Source organism: Neopelma chrysocephalum, unplaced genomic scaffold (assembly GCF_003984885.1).
Source record: "Neopelma chrysocephalum unplaced genomic scaffold, ASM398488v2 Primary Assembly neopelma1_75, whole genome shotgun sequence".
Taxonomy (NCBI): Eukaryota; Metazoa; Chordata; class Aves; order Passeriformes; family Pipridae; genus Neopelma; species Neopelma chrysocephalum.
The window spans coordinates 10,359,917-10,382,293 of NW_020897736.1; the positions used below are offsets into that span (position 1 = coordinate 10,359,917).

At 43.7% G+C, this 22,377-nt stretch overlaps 1 protein-coding gene and 1 long non-coding RNA gene across 7 annotated transcripts in view; one reads left to right on the top strand and one right to left on the bottom strand.

Annotated features, from left to right (window-relative positions):
• On the bottom strand, nt 1-22,089 carry LOC113970000. Of its 5 annotated transcripts, none has more exons than XR_003535014.1 (4): nt 19,384-22,089; nt 19,161-19,279; nt 2,771-11,458; nt 1-53 (listed from the first exon to the last, which is right to left on the bottom strand). It is a non-coding gene; the product is annotated as an uncharacterized LOC113970000 (long non-coding RNA). The 5 variants fall into 5 exon arrangements; XR_003535013.1 differs by having other exon boundaries at nt 19,161-19,306; XR_003535016.1 differs by having other exon boundaries at nt 2,771-4,620; nt 4,938-11,458; nt 19,161-22,089.
• NR2F2 (nuclear receptor subfamily 2 group F member 2) overlaps nt 17,620-22,377 on the top strand; it is a 17,529-nt gene continuing 12,771 nt past the window's right edge. Inside the window, exons 1-2 of one of the 2 annotated variants that reach the window (XM_027688436.1) lie at nt 17,620-17,634; nt 18,467-18,528. In XM_027688436.1, the coding sequence (XP_027544237.1) occupies nt 18,486-18,528 (43 nt within the window). In that variant the 5' untranslated portion in view covers nt 17,620-17,634; nt 18,467-18,485. Of the gene's footprint in view, nt 17,635-18,069; nt 18,089-18,466; nt 18,529-22,377 lie in introns of those variants that run through there. The other variant, XM_027688435.1, reaches the window with a different exon arrangement.

Here is a 22,377-nt window from a genome sequence, read left to right on the forward strand (position 1 = left end):
TCTGTGTGTTTGGTCCCCACACTTTCCAATCATGGTCTTGTAATGGTTCATCCCTAGAAAAGAAGGGTAGCTCGTGTTACCAGAGGTATGGCAGATTCACCGTGGAGAAGCAATAATTGCCCCTGAATTTGCCATGGACTAATGCAAGTGAAGACATTGCATGTTAATATGTCTTGGGTTTTCATAGGTTCTTCCCTTAAAATAAACAAATGGAGATTTATTTTCCTTCCTGCTGTTTAACTCTGATACTGGAATCATTATGATATTTATGGGTGAACAAGGCAACAATCAGCCAAGAGATACAACATAGCTCTAAAGCCTCAGCTAAGGAGGAGGCTTAGTTTCCATTGCTATTATCTATCACTATAAATTTAGCTTTCAGGTCCTAGACATTTTAAAATAACATGTCTAGTGCTAGAATAGGAGAGTATCAGAAAAAGCGAATTACAGGTTACAGGCTTCTAGTATTTGCAGTAATAGAACTATTACCATAATTACACCTGTAGAGTACTCGTTTATGTTGTTATTAGGGGAAAGGGATGGTAGAATTAGGATGTATGGAAAGAAAACATCGCAGAAGGGCAGCCAAATAGTTTAGATGGGACAAAGATGGACACTGATGGCTACTGAACACACTCCTGTTTTCAGCACATGAGGTCACTTGTGTGTGTGGACCTGCAGTGTCCAGTGATTTAGCTGAAACCACTATAGGTCACCAATGTCTGGTACAAATGGAAACAAACCACATCCCACAGAAAGGCATAGCCTCACACACAAACCCCAAGTTGAGAGCTGATGACCTTTTGTGCCATTGAACATCTCCATAGTCTTTGCTGGGTGAGAATGGAGATTGACCAGGTGACTCTATGAGCTCAATGCTTCATAGAAGTCCTCCTCCATCGCCAAAAAGATCAAACCCAGACTCTTGCACATTTGAAATGAGACCAAAATAAGGGAAAAAAACTCCTTGTATTCAGGGGAAATATGAATTTCCATTTTGACTTGTTATTTTGCTGTCTGGGCTAAGTGGCCATTATTAGTACACAGGTACTCACTGGTGTAAATCTACCTCCTGAATGTCATTGCTGAAACTTGTGCTTCAGTGGCTAAAGATTTACTTGTTTAATGCTTGGTGTCATCAACAAATTCAGGCTAGCAATGACATCCTACTTGTCTAAGTTAATCTACAGCCTTGGACTGTCCTTGTTTTTCTTCCCATTCAAACTTATGGCTCAGTGTTGGTGTCTGCCACAAACCAACATTACAGCTGAAGTGAAAGAAGTGATGAATGAACATGAGCTTTGCATGTAGATAATTAGAAGTCCGGCTGAGTAGATCACATTATTTAATGTATCATCATTATGTTTGTATTTAAAAGCATCTAAACTACATTATTTCCTCTATTACGCCATCTCTGGCTCCAGGGATGAGTCGTGCTACGTGTTTTGGGAGACTTGTTTTCTAAAAAATGATGGAACCACTTGGAGCTTAAATCATTGCTCTGTTAGGTTAGTAAATTGTCCCTACTTGAGAATACTCTTGTGTCAGGAGGAAAAGTCCTTGTTTGGCTGTGCTGCAAGAAGCAGGACGATATTTAATTATGACAGTGAAAACTCATCTGGTTTCTCCAAGTGCAGACAATATTGATTTACAGTTCTAATATAGAAAATGTGGAATTAAAAAGCCGGTTTATTTAGAAACTTACTTATTCCTTAAAATGTCTGTTCAGCTCATTTTTAAATTTGATTTCTTGTCCCAGGTGAATTACACTGCATTTCTGAATCTCAAGAAGTGCTTCTGCCTGATAACAGCTGATCAAAGTACCAGCATGGTTTGGTCATTTTAATTGCAACATTTTTGTTTGCTGCTTTATTAGACAATGGTGTTTACAAAAGAGAGATTAAGAGCACCAGAAACAGAATTACAGAACACAGTTGGTGCATGAGACTTAGTATTAGTATAGGAACCAGAGCCTGTAAGGTCAGAGGCAAATGTTACCAGCTCGCAGGCAAAATTAATGTCTGATTCTGAAAAAAACAGCAAGGAAAATCCGTGCCAGTGTTCCAGCATGACAAATGAACTTAGGCAAGTTGAAGATAATCATGATTATTTAATATTCCACAGCTTTACAACTCGATACTCTGTGGACAAAAGATCAGAAGTCTGCTGAGTCCAAAGTTTTGAATCTTTGGGTCAATATGCTTCTCATGTCTTCAGCGTTTAGTTTAATTTAGGAGGAAACAGTTCTGAGCTAAGATAAGATCTTGGACAAAATTGACGTGGACTCACAACATGGCCTAACATAACAATTTAATCTATCCTGTGCTTCCCCTGAAAGAAGGCTTAATAACTGGGGTATGATTTCACCTGCTGCTTCTAACATTTGCTCATTCTTTTTTCCTGAGCAAATTTGGATTATCAGATGGCAAGCAGCTTTGTTCATGGTAGACAAACTTGAATTCGTTTAGGATTAATAACAATGGGTTCAATCTTTGATTCAATGGCAGTCTTAGTGAATGGAGTCTTTGGAAGACAAATATTTGTTTGTGTTAAAGAGAAATAATCAATTCTCCATTTTGGGGGATATGAGGTGTTCATAGCACATGCAACAAAATATTTTCCCTATGTATCCAGCCCTGGGTATAGAAACTGCAGGAATGTTCCTCAAGCCCTGGGGTTGCAAATGTGGACCATTTTGACCTTGTAATTTCAAAATCTGAAGTTTCACGATGAATTATTTGGTGTGAGAAAAAACATATCTCTTACTCACAGTACTCTCAGGTCGTCTTGGTGTTCTGATGCTGGGGAGTGTGGAGAGAGGAGGGTCCACGTCGCTGTGATCCATCAGCAGCTGTAGGTCAAGACAGGGTGGATCCGATGGATGAATCAAGGCTGGATCTGTATTTTGGCCCAGTCCTCACCGTTGTCTTGGACACGGGCATCTTCCAAATTCCTGTGGGAAATCCCACATCCCTCATTACTTCCCCTGTCCCTTGGGAAGGAACCGGAGCACATGCCACCCCCGTGCCTGGTCAGGGAGGGCTGTGCTGCTCAAAACCGAGTACCCACTGACCTCAGGGAAAATCAGCAGGCTTCAGGAAATTTACCCTGCAGGCAGTTTTACCCTGGAAAAACATCACACACGTTGCTAGAGTTTAGGACAACAAATTAGAGCATTTAATATGCACTGGAAGCTTTTTTTTTTCCCTTCCCCATACCCGCTCCCCCCCCCCATACCCAGTAACATCCAGTTGCTTAATTCCATTTGAAATCACCCGGGTTAGGCACCTAAATAATCTTGTCCTTCATGCCTGTCAACATCTTGAGGCACCTAACCACCTTTAGAGATGTGGTGTGAAAGCTTGTGAACGATGCAATCGAGGAGGGAAACAAAAGACAAGTATCCCTATTTGCCGCCCAAGAATCCACAAAGAATGCTGCTTCAGCTCTGCTCTGATTTCTAATTAGATTATGAGTGATGTAGGACTCTGAAGCCAAGCTGGAGTTTGTGCTAGCACTTTGCATGTATGAATGACAAAGGGACACCACTTTCATATTGATTTAGGCAGGCCAGTGGAAGAATGTTTAAACATCAAGTGCTTGATGTCCCAGTTTGCCAGAGCACCTGGAAATATCAAATTAATTCCAGGTGTTCTGCCATTAAGACAGGCTTGCTGCTTTTACAGCCACACATACAAAATGTGGCTCCCAGTTCCACAAATAAAAACGGAGTGGTTTCTGCTCCTAATACCTCGATAACTCTGACATATTGCAAGTTCTGGAAAGAATTTTAATCTACATAGGTTTTTTTTTTTTAAAGGGGAGGGGAGCGAGGGGGGAGGGATTTTAAATATGCTGCATACAATTTGTGATGGTCATCTCTAAAATGCAGCTCCATTATCCTTTTCCATTTGGAATGAATGAGGCTAATTAATTTCAGGCCATACTTGATGAGGTCAGCACCATACGAAGGGTGCGTGCTAGACATTGCTAATCTCTTTCAGCTGAGAGTGATGAATTAAAGATGAAGCATTCCTTTGCAGGCCTAATTTAGAATGTATATCAAAAACCTACAGCAAATAATACTATACCCTACAACAAAGGAAAACTTGTTCTCTCAGGCTCCCATGTAGGGTTGATTTTAAAGGCATTTTCATTTCGCTTTGGAATTCCAGCTGTGGATGGGTGAAACAGTTCAGAAAATTCAAGCTTTCTCTCTTTCTATTGCTTTTATGGACACAAGTAGGCAAGGGGGGGCTAAGGGGAGAGCAAAACTAGTCCGTGTTTGATCCTGTATATCCTGTGATTCTGACTGTACGCCCGGCATTTAGGAAAGCTCCCAGGGTCGTGTGCTCCCCAAGTACCTGTGACGTGACACCCCCCCCATGGCCCACACTGAAATTTTACTGTTGGGTGTTTTTTCAGTCTGAGGGGAAAGCAATCAAAGGTTCCCTTTGGTCCAGCATCACCCCAAGGATGTTTTGTTGCAGGCAGGAAACAGGCTGGGTCCAGCAGTTCTTCTGGGTCACCCAACAAGGACACAAGAGTTTCTAAGCCATCACCGAGCTGTATTTCTCCATAGGGAAAAACACCTCCCTGTGCAAAAAGGTCCCATCACATCTAGAAGCACAGATAGCAAAATTTAAAGGAACAAGTCACCGCGAAAACAATCAGGTCTGGAATCGGAACAAATTGCTACAGAGCTCCCAAATTTGCTGGAGTTGAGTCTCAGCCAAGCTTTGCCACCTTTCCCTTAGGCAAATCTGCCCACAAAGCCTATAGGGGTTTTCCCTGAGTGAGAGATTGCTGGATTTGGCCCTGTGAGCAGCAAGAAACTCATTTTGGTAAAACAGGGGCTTAAGAAATCCTAATCCAGCCTCGGAAGGAGTCTGCAAACAATAGACCGCCATCCTCCCCAGAACTTCCCTCTTTAATACCTGGCAATTTCTTGGAATTCTTGACAGGTTGCTGCAGCAAGTCGAGGTTCCCAACTGGTGGCCATAAGCGGCTGCCGTCTTTGTATCCCAGTAGTCCTCATTAGAACAAAGCTGCTTCGAATTAAATCCAATCTACATGCCGAATCAATCTTTCAACCCTTTGATTGCTTCTGAAAATATTTATATTTCTTAATAATGCACATTTTGTCCCAGAGCCTGTGATTAAACCCAGACAAGGTCCAGAGAAGCCTGAAGTATATGTGGAAGGGGTTATTTTGGACAGGAAAAGAAAGATAAAGAACACAGGTTTTTCCTATTGTGAAACCATTAGAGTGTATAAATCTAGCAATTGCAGTTGTATAAGCATCAGAGTGGGGTTGTAATAAATACAGATTGGAGTATTATAGTAACCAAATGGAGTTTATGGATTATGTTCACTAGTTCATATTTCTCAGCTACTACAATCTAACTAGCATCATGCTGCACTCGCCTCTGTTAATATTCCCTATTAATATTCTCTTTACATGTTCGTGGGGGGAAAAAAGAAGTTAGGATTCAACTGCTGCTCTGTGTAAAACAAATATGTTTAAAGAAACATGCCCTCCAAAGAAAAAAAATAAACATGGTGATGCTGCAAAGCGACTGCGTTCGAAGGGCACGGGCTGTGGCTGGCTGGAATCAGCCCACTCTGCTTAAAGTTAATAACTTCCATCTGAGTGGAATCTGGTCCTAATGCAGGGCATTTGCTGCGTGAAAATTAGGGTGTAAAAATGAAGAAAACAACTGCTGCTATCCCTTACCCTGGTAAATTTTTTAGGTGGTAAATAATAAGCTTTGGCAGGAGATGAGAAACGCACGAAGGCTTTGTGGTAAACAGCACATTATTCCCTTCTCAAAAAGTAGCATACAAAAAGTAGCATACATCACAGGTGAGATGTCTGGAGATGAAGGGAAGGATACATTCCTTGGCTAAGGAGTAACCCAGATAGGGCCTGATCCTCCAGAGTGGGAATTTGACGTCGATTAAGAAGGTAGTGGTGGCTGGGGACGCAGATCAGATAAAGGCTCTGTACCTGTCTCCCTCCCTAAACACAAATGACTGCCCTTGTCTCTAATAAAAGGGAAAAATTGACTTTGGAAAACACACCATGATAAAACTCCTTGGATAAAGTAGTGCACTGCCTGGGTGAGAGAGAAAGAAATCCCAGAAACTAAAAGTGTATAATGCTTATTTAATATCATTGCTATTAGCAGCATCAGATGGTAAATGCAGGTAATATGCTTCAGCAGTGGGCTGGTAAACGCTTGTGGTACCTTTCCTTGTGGCAGTTTCCCCTTTTATAAAGGAGAGGAAGAAATATTCTCAGTTAAAATATTATTCACTGATTCTTTCATCACACAGTTCATTATATTAAGCTGTAATTTCCTAAATATGTTGTGGGGTGGTATTATTGTTGTACATATATCCTGAGTCTTCATAGCTATTTTGCATTAATGTATGATTTGGATTCTCAGTCTTTAGGGTAGAGAGAAGGGGGTTTTTATCATCACCATAAATAAGGAGAGAGAAAAGATTTAAAAAACCTCTCATAAATAGGGATGGATCCAAAATCTAATGACATGCATGAAAATCCATTTTGGATCAGGCCCCCAGCAGAACACTGTGTTATATAACCAGTATTTTCTGAATATCTTCTATTGTTTGACAACCCTGATTTCACACTGAACTTGGAGTTCATTTCCGAACAGAAGCTTTTTGTACAGAAACTTTTAATCATATCCCTCCATGAACACACACATACCATCGAGGATATTGTCTTATTAAAGAGTTTAAGCCTAAAGGTGTATGCCTATTTTTAAAAGAAATTTTCTGATTGTAGATAACTGCTCAATTTGATTTAGTGTCCAATGATAGTGATGGGGTTGATAACTGAGCATTCATCGGTAATTCATCTTGTGCTAGTAGAAATTTACAGCAAAGCAGTGCTTTCCCAACACTGACAAGTCCTATTAATCTTCTTCAGACACATTTCAATAGGTGTCTCCATCTGTGCCCAACATCTAAACACTCTGGCATCACTGGGGACTTGGAGACACCTTCATTTCAGGTTACACTAGTGAAAATGTGATACTAGATTGTACTCTATTTTTAACCTAATTCTCTCTTTTCATTCAATTAGCCTTTCTTGCCTGCATTTTTCTACTCATGTGTAACATCCTTTTCCCAGGAAGAGCTTAAAAATGAGATTTAGTTACTTAAAGAGACAGAATCTGCCAGGGTAAGAGCAACCAAGATCTTAATACATAAAAGCAGAATAATAAAGCTCACTGACAGAGTGTGGAGACGGAATCACCATCCACCAAACACCTCCTGCGTAGCATTCCCGTCATATTCCTCTCCTGATGCACCTCTTGCAGGCACCGTTCAGTGAGGGCAGGTCTGAAACCAAACACCCCAAAAATTCAAAACAACTGCACAGCATTTGGGCGTTGAAACCCAAAACACCTCTGTTTGTTCACGGCGCATGGGGATCCCCACCATACATCGCCACTTCACTTTACACGTACAGCTAATGCATGAACAAACACAGAGCAGTCAAATTACAGCAATAACATTTATGGGTGGATTACGCTTCAACTTCCTCACTTATTATTAAAAGCGAGTAGATTGCAGAGCACATGGAAGAGGTAGGGTGCAAATGCAGGCGAATTTGCACTCGGAACCAAATGTTGTTTTTTCACTTTCAAAGCTGCGATGAGTTTGCGAGCAGACGCAGCACAGCTTTAAAGCTTACTCATTCAAAAATGTGTGTTTGGGTTCTCTTTTTTTTTTTCCCCTCCCCTCCTTACTCCATTTACGTTCGCCTTTCAAAGCAGAGCAGATGCACACCATTTGGGTTTGGGTGGCTCCTACTTGCTCTGAACTTTCTTCTGAAAAGAGCAAACCGTGAGCCGTGCGTCTGCTCTGCGACTCGGAGGCAGCTTCAAACTTTGTTTCTGGCTTTATGAAGTTCTCTCGTGAGTCGTATTATAGATCTAAATGACCTTATTGTAGGTGGCAAGTTTAAATGTGCCATATTAATAACTTGTTATCCAAGACAAATTAAGTCCTTATGTGTCAAAAGCACTCTGCTCTGGATTACCTACAAGACAAGTATTTATTGAATAAACGTTGGATCCAATTTCATTTTAATGTGACTGACTGTATGCTGCAGCCCCTTAGAATGAGATAAAAACACTCAAACCTACAACTGTGTTGCAACATTACACCTAACTTGTCTATTTCTATTATTGTCTTTTTGATGTGGGATATCAAAAGTGTTTGGGGGTTTTAAGGATTTATTATTATTATTGTTATTATTTTTTTCTGAAGAGCAAGGAGAAAGATAGAAAAAAAGACTGGCATTCAGCCTAAAGAGAAATCATTGAAACAAATTAATCCTATGCCGTTTAAATTGACATGGTAATCCATCATCAGCAAAGGGAAACTCTGAAAGCAATCTAGAATCTGCAGTGTTCTTTCACTGGCCCTCAGGCACAAAGACAGTAAAAGAGGAAGGGGAAGAAAAAAAATCATAAAAGTTAGCAGCACCTTAGCAAAGGGAAGGGCTGAGAGAGTAGCTTTCACTTTTTCCTGCTTTCAAGCATCCAGCTCGGAAAGCGACGCTGATTAACCTCCAGCCATTCCCCACGAACGTTTACTCGTGTGTGTCAGATCATCTTCGGCTGCTGAGATATGAGTAATTTCAAATAGTGCAGAGCCCCCATCCTGTATAAACTCCACCACTGAAAACTCTGCCAAACGTCAACTTGGGCATTTCTGCTTACAGAGGGCCTTTTATTAGCCTAAACTTGATCATTCCAAATGGACAATAAATTCTATCTTCACAGCCCTGGAGAAAAGAGCTGTACTATCCTTGGGAGTTTAATAGCCAGGATTTTCATAGAGCTAGCATGAAAAAAACTGGGGGGGGGGGTTTATTTGGATTTGGGCTTGGGGTATTTTTTTTGTCTATCCCCTGCTTTCTCAGTGGGGCTATCCACTATAATATATGTTTCCCAAGAGATTTTTCAAACTAGTTTTAAATATCTAAAGTGATGAGACTTGGTGCACCTTTAAAATTTTATTAGACTTATGGTCAGAAGAAAACATAAACCTCTTGGGCCTTGAAAGCCCATTGCAATACAGCCATTATCCCTATAATGTCAATAGAGCTACAAAATTCTCTAGAAATAAACCTTTTAAGAACAGCTTTCCCTGCTTCATGTTTTCTTTTAAGGTCAGTGGTGCATCACTTTTTTGGAAAACGTTTCCCCTCTCTGGCCAGGTTTAGCAATGTGAAATAGAATGTATATTACTAAATGAATAGGTTTAATTTTAGACACTGAAAAAATAAATAGAAGAAGAGAGCAAGGGCAGGAATAATACCTTTCAGTTAGAAACAGACATAGTAGAAAGAAAAAGTCAGAACTTTAGTGCCAGGGGCAAAGGGGTGAAAGGCTGGCTAATATGAACCATATCCAACATCTGCCCTATTTTAATTTAGCAGGGATAAAGTTTCTTCTTTTTTATTATTAAGAAAACTTTATGTGGCAGAGAAACCCATGAGCTATGTTATCAAAACTGTCTTATTGTCACACTGAAACTTAGAACTATTAAGAATTGGTGGGGCAAAGAGATAAAAACTCCCCTTCTCTCTCCTTTTATACTCTGTGACAAGCCTGGGCTCAGGTCCTGCTGACTTGGGTGTCCTTTTCATGTCTTTATGAAGTACTGCACTTGGGGCTGTAATATAAAGGGGAGGTTAATTGTTCAGGATGGGTCCAAATGATTGATTCTCCAGGTTAAAATAAATAAATCTGAATATTTAAAATAAAATACTGACATAGTAGTTGCCCTTGGAGGTGAGCGATGGTGGTGGTGTACAGCAAGTGTAAAGAAGGGCTGGACTGGGGACCTGTATGAGAAACAGCCCAAATTGCCAGACTGGAACATGATCTCGCTCCATCTAAGAGTTTTCCACCTCAATAGTGCAAATTCCACTATAAAATAACAAAGTATACTGAACCACGTGTGAGTAGCTGTAGGAGTAAGAGAGCAAATTGGTTTCGGACAAAAGAAGGATGAATACCTTTGGATAATCTAAAGTTAAAATTTGATTGAAAGCATAACATTCCTCTAAGCATCAATATGCTTAGGATCCAAAATATGGTTATTTTATTACCAGTTAATGCTTAGATCAAAGCAAAACACTGTAGCTGGAAGGGACATTCTCTCTGGAAATAAAGTTCCATGTAATTATTTCCTATTAAAAACTAAAACTGGTCTTAGATTCAAAAATTTGGGCTTCCTTACATGTGATATAATGCAAGCTTGTCAAGAGAGAGCAGACGTGTCATTTTTCACCCTTTGCTGGTATCTCTTTAATTTAAAGTTTTCGGTTTAGCTTTAACCCTTTGAATGTGAAAGATTCTCTTCCAGTTTACCTCCATCAAACAAGGGGGATTGTTTTGGATTGTTATCAACTAATTTCTTATAAACAGAAATTAGAATTTGATATAAACTAACACAAATTTAGATAAAGCCTGCAAATGTAAGGACGTGAGATATAAAGAAAATGATATGGCGATGAGTAGGCAGCTGAAACTTAAACCTTAAATTGTAAACAAGGGTTTCACTCTTGGGCAAAACAGCTCATCTTAATTCATTTCGGGACATGGAGTTTTAAATATGCACTCAAAATACTTCCAAGAAAGCTGCAACCTTTCAGAGGAGAGAGATAAGACTGTATTTTAATTATGAGGCTATAAATATGCGATCGATTTAATTTTTTTTAACCATCTCCTAATGTGCTACATAACAGCGTTCAGATGCAGTTATACATTTATCTGTCTGTCTCTATTCCTGTACAGGCTTTTGTTTTTATTTTGTTCTGGTTTGTTTTTTTTCCTGATAGCTCAATCTCTATTTATGGCATTGCTGAAGCAGGCCCTGGGAAAAAAAGGAATCTATCTTTCTGTATTTATAAACTACCGCAGAATAAACAGGGAACGGTTCTTTTTTACAACTGATGGGTTGGTATTATAAGTAGCAATATGAAATATTTAGACACATTATTTCAAGCTTCCCGGCTGCTTCTGATTCTGCTAATTATTTTTGATCTGTCACTCAGAAATAAAAAAAATAAATAAATAAAACTTTAAAGAGTTCATTAGGACTGCAGAAAGGAAGAAGAGTCAGATATAAGGCAGCAATTATAATTTGGTTTTAACATGTTTTTTTCATTTTTTGCTGACTCCTCAGTTATATTGTTTAGTAGAAGGATGGCTACAATATACTTTTATATTAAAGCTTGTTAAATAGGGAAGAAGCTGAGACATTCAGCTGGGATATTGTTTGCTAGCTCAATTAGTATCCCAAGAATTTGAAAGTACAATAAATGTATCTGAAGATCATATCTAAACATACTTACCAAAAAGTACCCACCTCTCTCAGCAGTTCACATATTTCTGCCTTCTGACTGGGAGGGAAAAAAAAAAGGCAGTTCGATGTATAGGTTAAGATTGGCGTGTGGCAGGGTTTGTGTGAGATACAAAGAAATCCATATTTCACTCAACAATTTCATTGCTTAAACATATAGTTTAGAAGCATCTTTTCCTTAAACATGTGGTTCAATAACACTTTCTTCAAAGGAACAATTCAATGTGTTAAAAGATTTAAGAACAAAGAATGTGCTGCAAAATGCAAATTCCTCCAGTGTTATACTGTGTATGCAATTATGTATGTAGGCAGATAGATATAATTTGAGAGTTATTAACTTTCAACATCAATGATGTACCCTGAATCAATACAATGTAACTACCTATTAAAATATAAACCAGGTGTGTTCCCAGGCAAATACAGTCTGAGAAGCTTTTCTAGATTTTTTTTTCTTTAAAGATTACAGCTCTACTGTGGACAAGAAGCTCAAGCGATTGGTACTGGTCCTAAAGATGGAAACTGCTTTGCTTTTTGGTGATGGTTCTAGAATGTTTCATTTCCCACACGTTCGGAAAAAATATAAATCTAAAAATATTAAATAATAATGAAATGGTGTAAAGGGGACGAATTGTCTCACAAACATTCGCACATTTATGCACCTCCCGATGCATGGGAAAGAGAAAAGTTCCCTATTTCCATTTTTCCTTTGGCTCAAGGGAGGGAAAGAAGGGAGCAGAAATCATTTTAAGCTTGGCCCTCCCGTCGGATCGACCTCTCTTGCAAATCCCTTTCTCCTGCCCGCCCTCCCTCGCTCCCCCGAGCACACAGCCCGGCGCAGTTAACCTTGGAGCGGCGCCGGGGAGGGAAGGGTTAATGAAACCCAGCTCTTTACGACCTCCAGGGTCAGACTCTTCCTATCTGCAATCTAAGGAATTAGGTAAGGAGGTTATAAGATTATAGTGAAAGGAGTTATAGGCCCTCGTAGCCTCACACCTGAACATATTGGGCTAATCCACTGGGATTCTTAAAAATCGCTTCAGCTATGGAAAACTGTTAATTAGGCTGAGTCTGTCCCGAGGTTTCCTGTTGCATTAGTGATCCAGCCGAGCTGCCTGCACTCTATAGGCTCACATGAAATGCTCTTAATACGCCTATATTTTTTGTCCCTTCTCCACGACCAAAATCAGCATCAGCTCCTGATCTCGGAAAAAAAAGCAAAGCTGGGGGGAAATTCAGCCCGAGGGATGAAGAAAAGTCACCCCCTCCAGTCCCTGAGCCCTGGGTGCCCGGCAGGCTATTTGCAGCTGTTTCTAACTTCAGTGTTTGTTTACAGTAGCAAAATTAGCACTTGGAGAAGAAGTGAAAAGCTGTTTTCACATCAGTTTTACTCCTCGGTTCCTAGTTTGAGATGCCTTTCCTCCCTCCCAGCATTCATCATTATCTAAAGTGCGGCTCAAACTTTCTGTCGCTCCTTTGACTTAGTTCTCTGCAGTCGCATCCCATTTTCTGCTATGAAAAGCACACGGAGAGAAGGTAACGTGTGAACACGGCCCAAACATCACGGATTTGAGGCAAATAATAATAATAATAATCCCCAGCATCCCTACAGAATGTGTTTTAAGGACGCTTGGCAGAGCCCTGCCCTACTTCCAGCATTCTGCCCTTTGGCACTCGGACATTTGCTTGTCTCCAGAGAAGTTTTCTTTAATCTGCCGAGACACCCCAGGGCTGTACCTAAGCCACGGCTGAATTGCTCCCTACGACCGATAAAATCCTGCAGCAGCAACTCCCCAACTTCAATACTTGAAGTAGGAGCTGGTTTTAGCCATTTTGTCATTTGCAGAAATCCTGGGGTTTTTAAATTTTTTCTTATGCCACTTGTGGTCACCCTCGAATGGCAGTAATCTGTAGATTACATATTACGAGCCTTGTGATTACGTGGATAAAATGAGGTGGTTAAAAGCTAAAATCCATTTTACTCACCACATTTGCTTGTGGGGAGAGGGGCAGAAGGAGAGGGGAGGACAAACTTGTAGGAGAAGGATTTAAACCCCTCGGATGTGAGGTGGATGTGCCCTCGCTTCTGCTGTTAGAGCCCTCCCTGCCTGGTGGGTACACGGGGCTGGGGACCCCTCAACATCACCTCCAAGGCAGGCGCCCGGTTACTCCAACCCTCCTGTCCTTTCCCTCGCTCCTGAGTCTTTTGTCCCCATTTTCGTGGTGTCTCAGCTTTGCTCCATAGAGGCGACTTTTCTCTGCTACTCCTGGATTTGCTCTGTAGCATTTCTGGGCTCCTACTCTCCAGCTCTCCCCCCGTTTGCCTCTTTCATGTGTGTCCCTGATCCCTCTCCAGCTGATGTGATTCTTTAGAAATGTGGGTCTTATCCCGTCCCTACCTTTGCCGGGTCTGATTAGATATTATTTTTTCATTGGCTCTGCTACAACGGGTTCCTCCCTTTAATCTCTCGGTATATTTTCCCCCTCCCGGTATAACCAAATCCATGAAATTCACAGCCTCTCTCTTTGACACGACTGGCTCGTCTAATCACTCCATATCGATTTCCCTAACTCTTTTCATCCAGCTGAAGACACATCTTAAAACACTCCAAGCCAGAGTGTGCTCTTTGCTTTATACACACTAATAAAATGATTTACCCTTCTCTCTCTGCTCTCCTCACAGGAGAAAATCGTTCGAGTCGCGGCTATTTGTGTGTGATCAGTAAATATTTAGTGTGGCGACATCCTCAGCTCCTCTCCTGATCAATACGCAACCCAACAGGAGGTGGACTATTGTCCGGGTAGTGACTTGCTGAGATCTCCTTTAGATGAATTCTTTGCCCCCCATACGGTCTGTTATGATTTATCCTCGAAGGTAACCAATAAAGAGAAATTGAGTCTTTAAAAACGTCTGTTTCTAACCTGTTTACCGTGCCATTAAAGCACCTAAGCAGGGAATGGCTTATTCACCCCCGTCTCCCGTATCCCTGGGATGGGCTGACACATCCAGAACGCTGCTGGGAAATGGGTATCAAAGCAGGCGGCCGCCGCACTGTTGCCCCGCATCCCAGAACCCCTCCATTCCCTCTCCCCCGACCCCTCCAGCAAAACCCCGTCCTATCTCTGCCGCGCAATGTCACGATAAAGGGGCGATTCCCCGGTCGCGCCCTGCAGCATCTCCGGGCACGGGACTCGCTCCCACAGTCTCTGATGGAACGAAGTGCCCAGGGATGGAGGGTGCCCCAGCAACTTCCAGCCCACCTCCCTCCTCCTCCTCATCGCATCCCGCAGCTCTGCCTGCCCCAGGACCAGGCTGAGGCAGGGCTAGGGGCAGAGCGCTTTTTTGTTTGTTTGTCTGTTTAGGGTCTGGTTGTTTTTTGGTTTTGCTTTTTATTTTTTTTTCTGAACGACATGGAAAATCTGCAGTGAAGGGGAAAAAATAATAATAATGGAAATGGAGAAGAGCTTAAAGCCCGTTTCCTGTGGTTAACCATAACGAGAGCTTTCCCAGGGTGATAAAATGGGCAGAAAGAGAAGTTCGCGTGTGTATGTGTATGTTTTATCCTGATCTGCTATTTCACTCCTGGGGAAGCCCATGCCTGGAATAGGAAATATTTCCCCTTGTAATTACCCCAGGACTGTGTTGTGCCCGGTGAGATGTCTGAGACAGCTCTGCCTGGTGTGCGGGTGCCTGCCTTTGATGCAGGCTGGGTGCCTGTACACAATGGCTACACAGTTATATCTGTATCGTCTGTGTGTGCTCACTCACATCATGTCCTGCAGCCCACAGAGGTGCCCAGATATTTATTTTATTCCCATGTTTGTGCGTTTGCACCTCAGCTATAGGTCGAAGGCGTTTATCTCTGTAAATGGACATTGCCTGCATAGGCGCTGCATAAATCCATGGCTGTGTATTACAGATGTGCGACTGTTATTCAAATCCAAAACCAGCTACATCCACCTGTTAACTTTGTTTAGAAACCACTTTCACTAATGGCTTTTCGCTAACTTATTCAGCCCGTTACTCGAGTATAGGAGGCAATGGAGGGGAAAAATCCATATGAAACCTTGCTCGTAGCCTCTCTTCGAGAGGACACTTTCCACACCTTGCCTAGACAGGGCTCCTATAGAGCGCTTATCTCTCGAATATATCTTTATACTAATGCATACTTAATTGGTCTGTCTTGACTGTCCATATAAAACAATTTAATTAGGGTGCTTTCTGCTTTGGAAAGAAAGAGAAAAAAAATCTGCCCAGCATTTATTGTATTTAGCACCAATACAGGCAGAAAATGTTGCACAAGTTTTTGGTTGAAAGAGCACCTATGTGTCCATTGAAGGGCGTTGATCCGAAAAGACAGAGAGGACAAGTAAAATCGATTTGAAGCAACCCTCTCTGTCCCTTTCACACCATTCAGACACTCCATTCCTTCTAAGACAAAGACCCAGCGCCTTGGGAATGCTGGCAAGGGGGTGGGGGGGAGGAGGGGGGAAAAAAAAGGAAAAAAAAAAAAGAAAAAAAGCTTCAATCCCCCCAAGCAAAAGGGAGAGCTCTGAAATTCCTTCATATTGCTGTTATTTACCCCCCAAGATATGTTCAACTTCAGGATTTTCTTCAATTCGGCGTCTAACACTGCTGCTGCGAGGAATGTCCCTGGAAGGGGAGGAGGTAATTATGGCTATTAGTGCTGCGAGCCCAGCCGCAACCTTGGTCACTCGCAGGCTTTTAGGGTTAAAATAGCCCTCACCTCTGACCCCTGCGGAGCAAAGTTGTAGCTATTGCCATAAGTTGGGCCAAAGTTTTCAAATCCAGGGCTGGGCAACACCGGAGGGGGGAAACTTCTCCCTGGAATTATTTTTGGTTGGGATTTAAATCATCTTTAGTCTATTTAATTACCTTTCCCTCCTCCTTTGGCCAAACAATCCCTTTCGGAGAGGTGGGGGGGATTTCAAAATGCCCTGCTCTCACTACCTTTCCCACTGCTCTTTCCATTTAGGTTTAATTTGGCAGATTGTTTTCAAGCATGAAAATGGTTATCATCAAACTAAATTACTGGGTCAGCCTTTCATCCACAGATCTCAAGAATAAAGGGGGGGGGTGGCGGGGAGGGCTCCCCCCTTCAGACTTTCCCCACCACGACCCGTTCAGTTTTACAAAAAAGGAGAGTTTGGAAAAATGAAGAAAGGACGGAAAGCTTGGATTTGTCTCCTGTTCTTTCTGCACACCTTCATGATCCTCCTCTGCAAGGAAGGATTTTGGGAGGGGGGGGGGAAGGCTCAAAGTGAGGAGGGGAGGGAGCCCACAGATGCAAGTACCCCTCTGGCAATAATAAAAATTCATTCAAGTGGACTATGTCTCCATCTTCCATGTACTGATTAGACTTAACAAGAGTGGAAACTTGTGTAGACCATATTTATGGTATTAACAAGCAGTTAAAAGATTTATCCTTCTTCTGATCAATATTGTTCGTGGCCGGTCCTTCCCCCCCACCCCCCGGGCCCTCCCCGAAGGCTGCAATGACAATCGCCTTCATACTTTTTCATCACCGATCGAGGTGGCAAAACCCTTTTGTAATTTTCATTAGCCCAGTAAACATGCAATTAACATGCAGCACTGTGGTTAACTTAATTCCTGTTTTAAGGCAAGGACAAGCAAGAAATGGAAGAGCGTTTGTTCCATTTGTCAAGTATGACACACTCCCTACCCTAACAGTTTCTTAAAATAAAAGCTCGGCTCCCCACCACCACGACCACCACCCCTCTTTCCAGAAACCCCCCACACTGATACACACACACACACAAAAAGGAGCAGGAATCCATTAGTTGGAGAGTATTCTCCTGCCAAAGGCGGTATAATGTATTCCAAATTTTCCCAAGCCCTCACTGTACTGGGGTCCCGTTGCCCCCACTCCTCCCCCCCCACCCCGGGAAAAGAGGCTGACGCGCTGATATTTCTCGTGGGTGAAAGATTTAGCCTTTTCCTAACCGTATTTTTTTTTAATAAAATAAAACTAAACGTGCTTCCCATGCCTAAAAGTTGCCATGTTTGTGAAGGGGGTGGGGAAAAATGTCTCCAAGGGTTTCAATTAGCAACAAATGATTATTGCAACGGATTTTTGGTAATGAAAAAATGTGGAGTACCTCTTTCGAGCTGGGATCTCAGGGGCAGTGAGAGAGAGAGAGAGGGGGAGAGGGAGAGAAGGAGAGAGAGAGAAAGAGGTTGCTGATTAGCTCGGATTCTTTCCCAACTTGCTTTAGCGTGTGCTTGCGTTCCCTGCCGACCCTACACAGGACACTATATATTTTTTCCCCTTCGGTGCATGTGTTGATAGTTCAGCCTGTAGTTGTTTGCGGTTGGCTTTTTTTTTTCCTTTTCCTTTTTTTTTTTTTCCTGCCGGGGGGGGGGGGGGTGGAAAAGGGGGGGGGGGGGGGCTGAAATCGGTCGCATCCATCCTACCCCCACAGTCATTAACTTAGGAGATTTCCCTCTCTTATTTTTTTTCTCCCCAATTGGAAGGGTGGGTTGTGAATATTTTCTTTTTTTTCCCCCTAAGTCTCGCCTTTCCAGCTCCAAACAAGGTGTAGCGAGACGCTCTTCCTTCTAAGGAATGAAATGAGACAAGGATCACTCAAAGACATCTCCTACCTTGGGCTTGGGGATTTTTTCTTAAAGGCAAGGCGCACATTCCTAAGCAGCTGTGTACAAAGCCCCCCCTGAAATCTTGTCTGTGTAAAGTTAGAGTGTGTTCAGGTTTTTTTTTTTCCTCTCTCTCCCAAGGCTGATCGCTAATAATACATCGAAAGCACTTCCCTTTAGGTTGTGGGAAATCTATTCCCTTCACCTTGCCTCCTTTTTTTCCCCCCTGAAGGCTGTAACTTTACTTTTTTTTTCTCTCTCTCTTTTTTTTTTTTTAATCAGTTTGCACAATCGCTTAGATAAACACCAAGAAGGAGACTTCTCTTTAATTACCCAACGCACATCTTTCTGGGGGGCAAACAGCGGTCTGATTTTTTTTTTGTTTGTTTGTTTCTTTCACCTGCCAAACTAAAGGAGAGGTAGAAAAAGGAAGATGCAAGCGATTTGGGACCTTGAACAAGGCAAATATGGTTTTGGTATGTTTACTTATAGTTTTTTTTCTTCTTCTTTGACACTTTTTTCGGGCAATGTGTTGTGATTCTTGTGTTTCTCTTTTAAGGAAAACAAAAAATCCAAAAAAGCAAATGTTAGCTAACGTGCGTCTTAAACGATCGTTTCTAAGGTTACGTGGGTTGCTCTAAGGAGGGGAAGAGGGGAGGGGGGCAGACCCAAGTATGTGTAATTGCAGCACCATCAGTTAGCACGTCCTTTAGCTAAATAAAGCAAAGCAGCAAACAAACAAACAAGCGAACAAACCCAACGACCGGACTCGGCTTCCAGGTCCGAGGCAAAGCGCCTCCAAGTCATTTCCCCAGGAGCAGCGCCCGGGCGCTGCCGTCCCTGCCCGGCGCCGGGGCTGCTCGGGGGGGAGCGCGGACCGACCTGCTCCGGAGGGTGGGAGGGCAGGACAAGGCTCTTAACTTAAGTGATAGGTATTAAACTGCCCGGGATCGTGTCGCCGTGTGCAGCTGGCAGCGTTTATTTGGGGTAAAAAAAAAGAAAAAAAAAAAAGGTCGGTGGTGAAGGTATAGAGCCGAGATCCCCTCTCCCCCTCCGATCCCTTCCCTGGCTAAGCAAGTACAATGGAAAGAAGCTGGAATATACTCACCATCCGAAGGTGTGGTTGGTAGATCGGCTGAGGCTTTAAGGCAATTATTTATCCTTTTTTTTTTTAAGTATTATTGCAAAAGACGTAGATCTGACTTTAAGCAGCAAAAGTGTTTTGTTCTGGCAACAGCAAGAGAGGCACGGTTCCTCGTTAAAAAAAAAAAAAAATCACAAAACAGGATCTCTGCCCCCCCCAATCCCTTACCACTATCCCTTAAAAATACCTATTCGGTACAGTTCTCGCAGAAACCCTGATGCAGAAATCTTATAGTCCGGTCTAGGAGTGCCCAAGCCAATTAATTTTAAATCCTTAGGAATTAATCAGATTAAAATGTACAGAAGTTTCATTCTCGTATGCATACGTGAGCCAAAAGTCGTTTCCCTTTAAGAGATCCTTTTCTTTTAAAGTTGAATTTTAGGCAGATAAGAGACTTACACTAGGGGGCAGCCAGATACTGTACTTGCTCCAATCTTAAGCAATTTTTTTTCCTCTCTCACAGCATATGCTCTGATTTAGCACTGTAAATTTTTCAGAGGACCCAACTCTGACAGCCCCTGGTGATTTTCAAAGTACCACAAGCCAGTGGTTAAAAATTGCATTGACTTGGAAGTTCAGAGGCACACAATAGGAGCCACTTTCCCTATTCATGGAACTTCAGTGTGGTGGAAGAGAAAAACACACACATACTACATTGAGGGAGAAGAGGAATTCATTGAATTCTGTTAGACGTAACTGCTTTCCACTGAGTTCAGAGCGAAACTCGGTATTTGTTCGATGCTGTATTCATATTGCGATTTAATCTAGAAAGAATTAGAGGACTGTTAGGCAGCTTTCTGCCAGGAAAGCAGCTTCCCCCTCCTTCCTCCTCTCTTTTTGAAACCTAAAGATTTACACCGGCTCTATCCTCAACTCTATTTTAGCAAAATAAATCCTTCCACTCCCTCTCATTAAAATAAATTTACATCTGCAGTAAAATGGCAGGAGGGATGCGTTTGTTTATTTGGAAAACCAACACAGTCTCACTTTTAAACCAGAGCATTTCTATTGTCATTAGCCTCGGAGGAGGACAGAGGAGAATCTCCCCCTTCCTTGCGAGGCGCTCAGGTTTCGAGGATTATTTAGCGAAATTAGCTGCAGTTCATTTTTACATTCATCTGTTCTGTCTCAACCCACTCGCAGGGGTGTTTTCAAATAAATAGCAAAGCATCTAATGGTGCTAATAGGTAGTTATATCGCTGCATCCCTCGAAGAGCAAATAGTTAATCTGGGGCATTCTTCATTAATGCTTGAGCAATCAGCATATACGGTGGCTTTTAAGCTTATATCAATGGCTTTTCATTTTTACGATCATACGTTCAAACTAGTAATATTGTGCGTCCTGTTAAAACCGCTTTCTCTTGTGATTTCTGCATTTCTAAGGACGGCGTTAATGTTTTTTCATATGGTGAAATTAATCCTGTTTACTTTGTCAGATTCGAGACAGGAAAGGTTGGTGTTGGGTTGTGGTTTGGGTTTTTGTTTTTTTTATTTTTCCCCCCTCAGGAAACTCAACATCAGCAACAATCTGTGACTATTCTGTATTTTGAACCCCCACCTTCTCCCACCCTCCCCGAAAAGTGACCTTCTCGGCTCTGGGTTATTTGGAAATCATAAGACAGTTCCCCACATTTTAACAGGGAAAGATTCCTTTCCCCCTTCTGTCTTCCTAGTCCCTCCTGGTCTCTGTTTCGGGTAAAGGTTATTTTTTTGCTCCGTGAGGGTCAATGGGAACGCTGCAGCCTTGTCTTTGAAATTGAGCCGCAAAACATCTTCGTCCGTGGGGTCTGAACACACCAGGTTTCCAGGCAGGACACTGTCAAGTCGAGGTGCTTTTTACAACTTTCCAATCACCTCCACACCTGCGGCTTTAGCCACATCTATTATTTCTGCGGCAGGAGTGGGTGGGCATGTGGCAACATGAAAAAGTGTATGTGAGGAGGTGAGGAGCAATTAATCCCTCACAGAGTTGTGCCCAGGTCTGTGTCCCCGTGGCCGTGCTTGGTGACCGGCTCACATGTGAGCGCACAAACAAGCGTGTGTTCGCAGAGGAGGAACGATCCTCTCGGGCGTTTATCTGTCTATTTTAACATGTTTCCTATTTTATCTCTCCGTCCCTTCTCTCGTTGGAATGTCTTTTGGCCATTTGCACCGGGAGACTGACTCGGAGTCCCGGTAGTTCCATTCAGCGGGAGATAAACCCCCGTCCCCGCGCTTAGATCGGTTCCCTGCTCGCAGTGCAGCACGAAGCTTGTGTTACAGTGTCAGGGTACGTGTGGTCATAAAACTCCCAGACCCACAAAATGAAGTTAAAGGGGTCGGGGCGAGCCCCACCGCAGCGATGCCGAGCGGGGAACACGGGGATGCCGCGCAGCGGAGCGGCCGCGATGGTGCCTTGAGCGGAGCCGCGGGGATGAGGAGAGAGCGGGCAGAGCGGCGGAGCCCCCGCGCCCCGCCGGGGTCGGGGCTGTGCGAGCGGCCGGTCCCGGAGCGTCCCGAGCACGCCCGGCCGGGCTCGGCTTAACTCGGCTCGGCTCATGTCGGCTCGGCTCCGCGGGCGGACGGGGCTCGGCTCAGCGCGGGGCTCGGCGAGCGCAGGTGCCGCCGCCCCCGTGCCCGCAGCGCGACCGCGGGGCCGGGGCTCCCCCGCGACGCGGGCCGCGAACCCGAACAGCGCTCCCCGACCCCTTTCCGGGGATCGGCGGCCGCCCCTCTGCTTTACTTTATTCCGTGGAGTTTTACCTCGCTTTAGCGGCTGCTTTCCGCTCCCCACCCCGCCGCCCCCTCCGACCCCCGGGGAGGGCAGCCCCAGGTGAGGTGAGGCGGGTGAGGCGGAGTGAGGCGGGTGCGGCGGGCTCGCCGTCACCCCCGTGCCCCGGCGGGGCGGTGCGGGGCGCGGTGCGGGGCGCGGAGGGGGCTCGCCGGGCGGGCTTTAGGACCCGGCGGCAGGGCCGGCGCTCGGCGGCCATGGCGGGCTCGGAGCGGCGGCGGCGGCGGCCAATGAGGGGCGGTGGGCGGGGCGCGCGCGCGGGGCCAGTCAGGCGCCGGCCCGGTTGCCTTATAAGGCGCGCGGTCGCCATGGCGACGCGCGCCGAGTTGCAGCAGCCGTGTCAAAGTTCACTCTCCCGCCAGCGGGGCGAGCGGCCGGCGGGGAGCGCGCCCGCCGCTCACTCGGCCCACA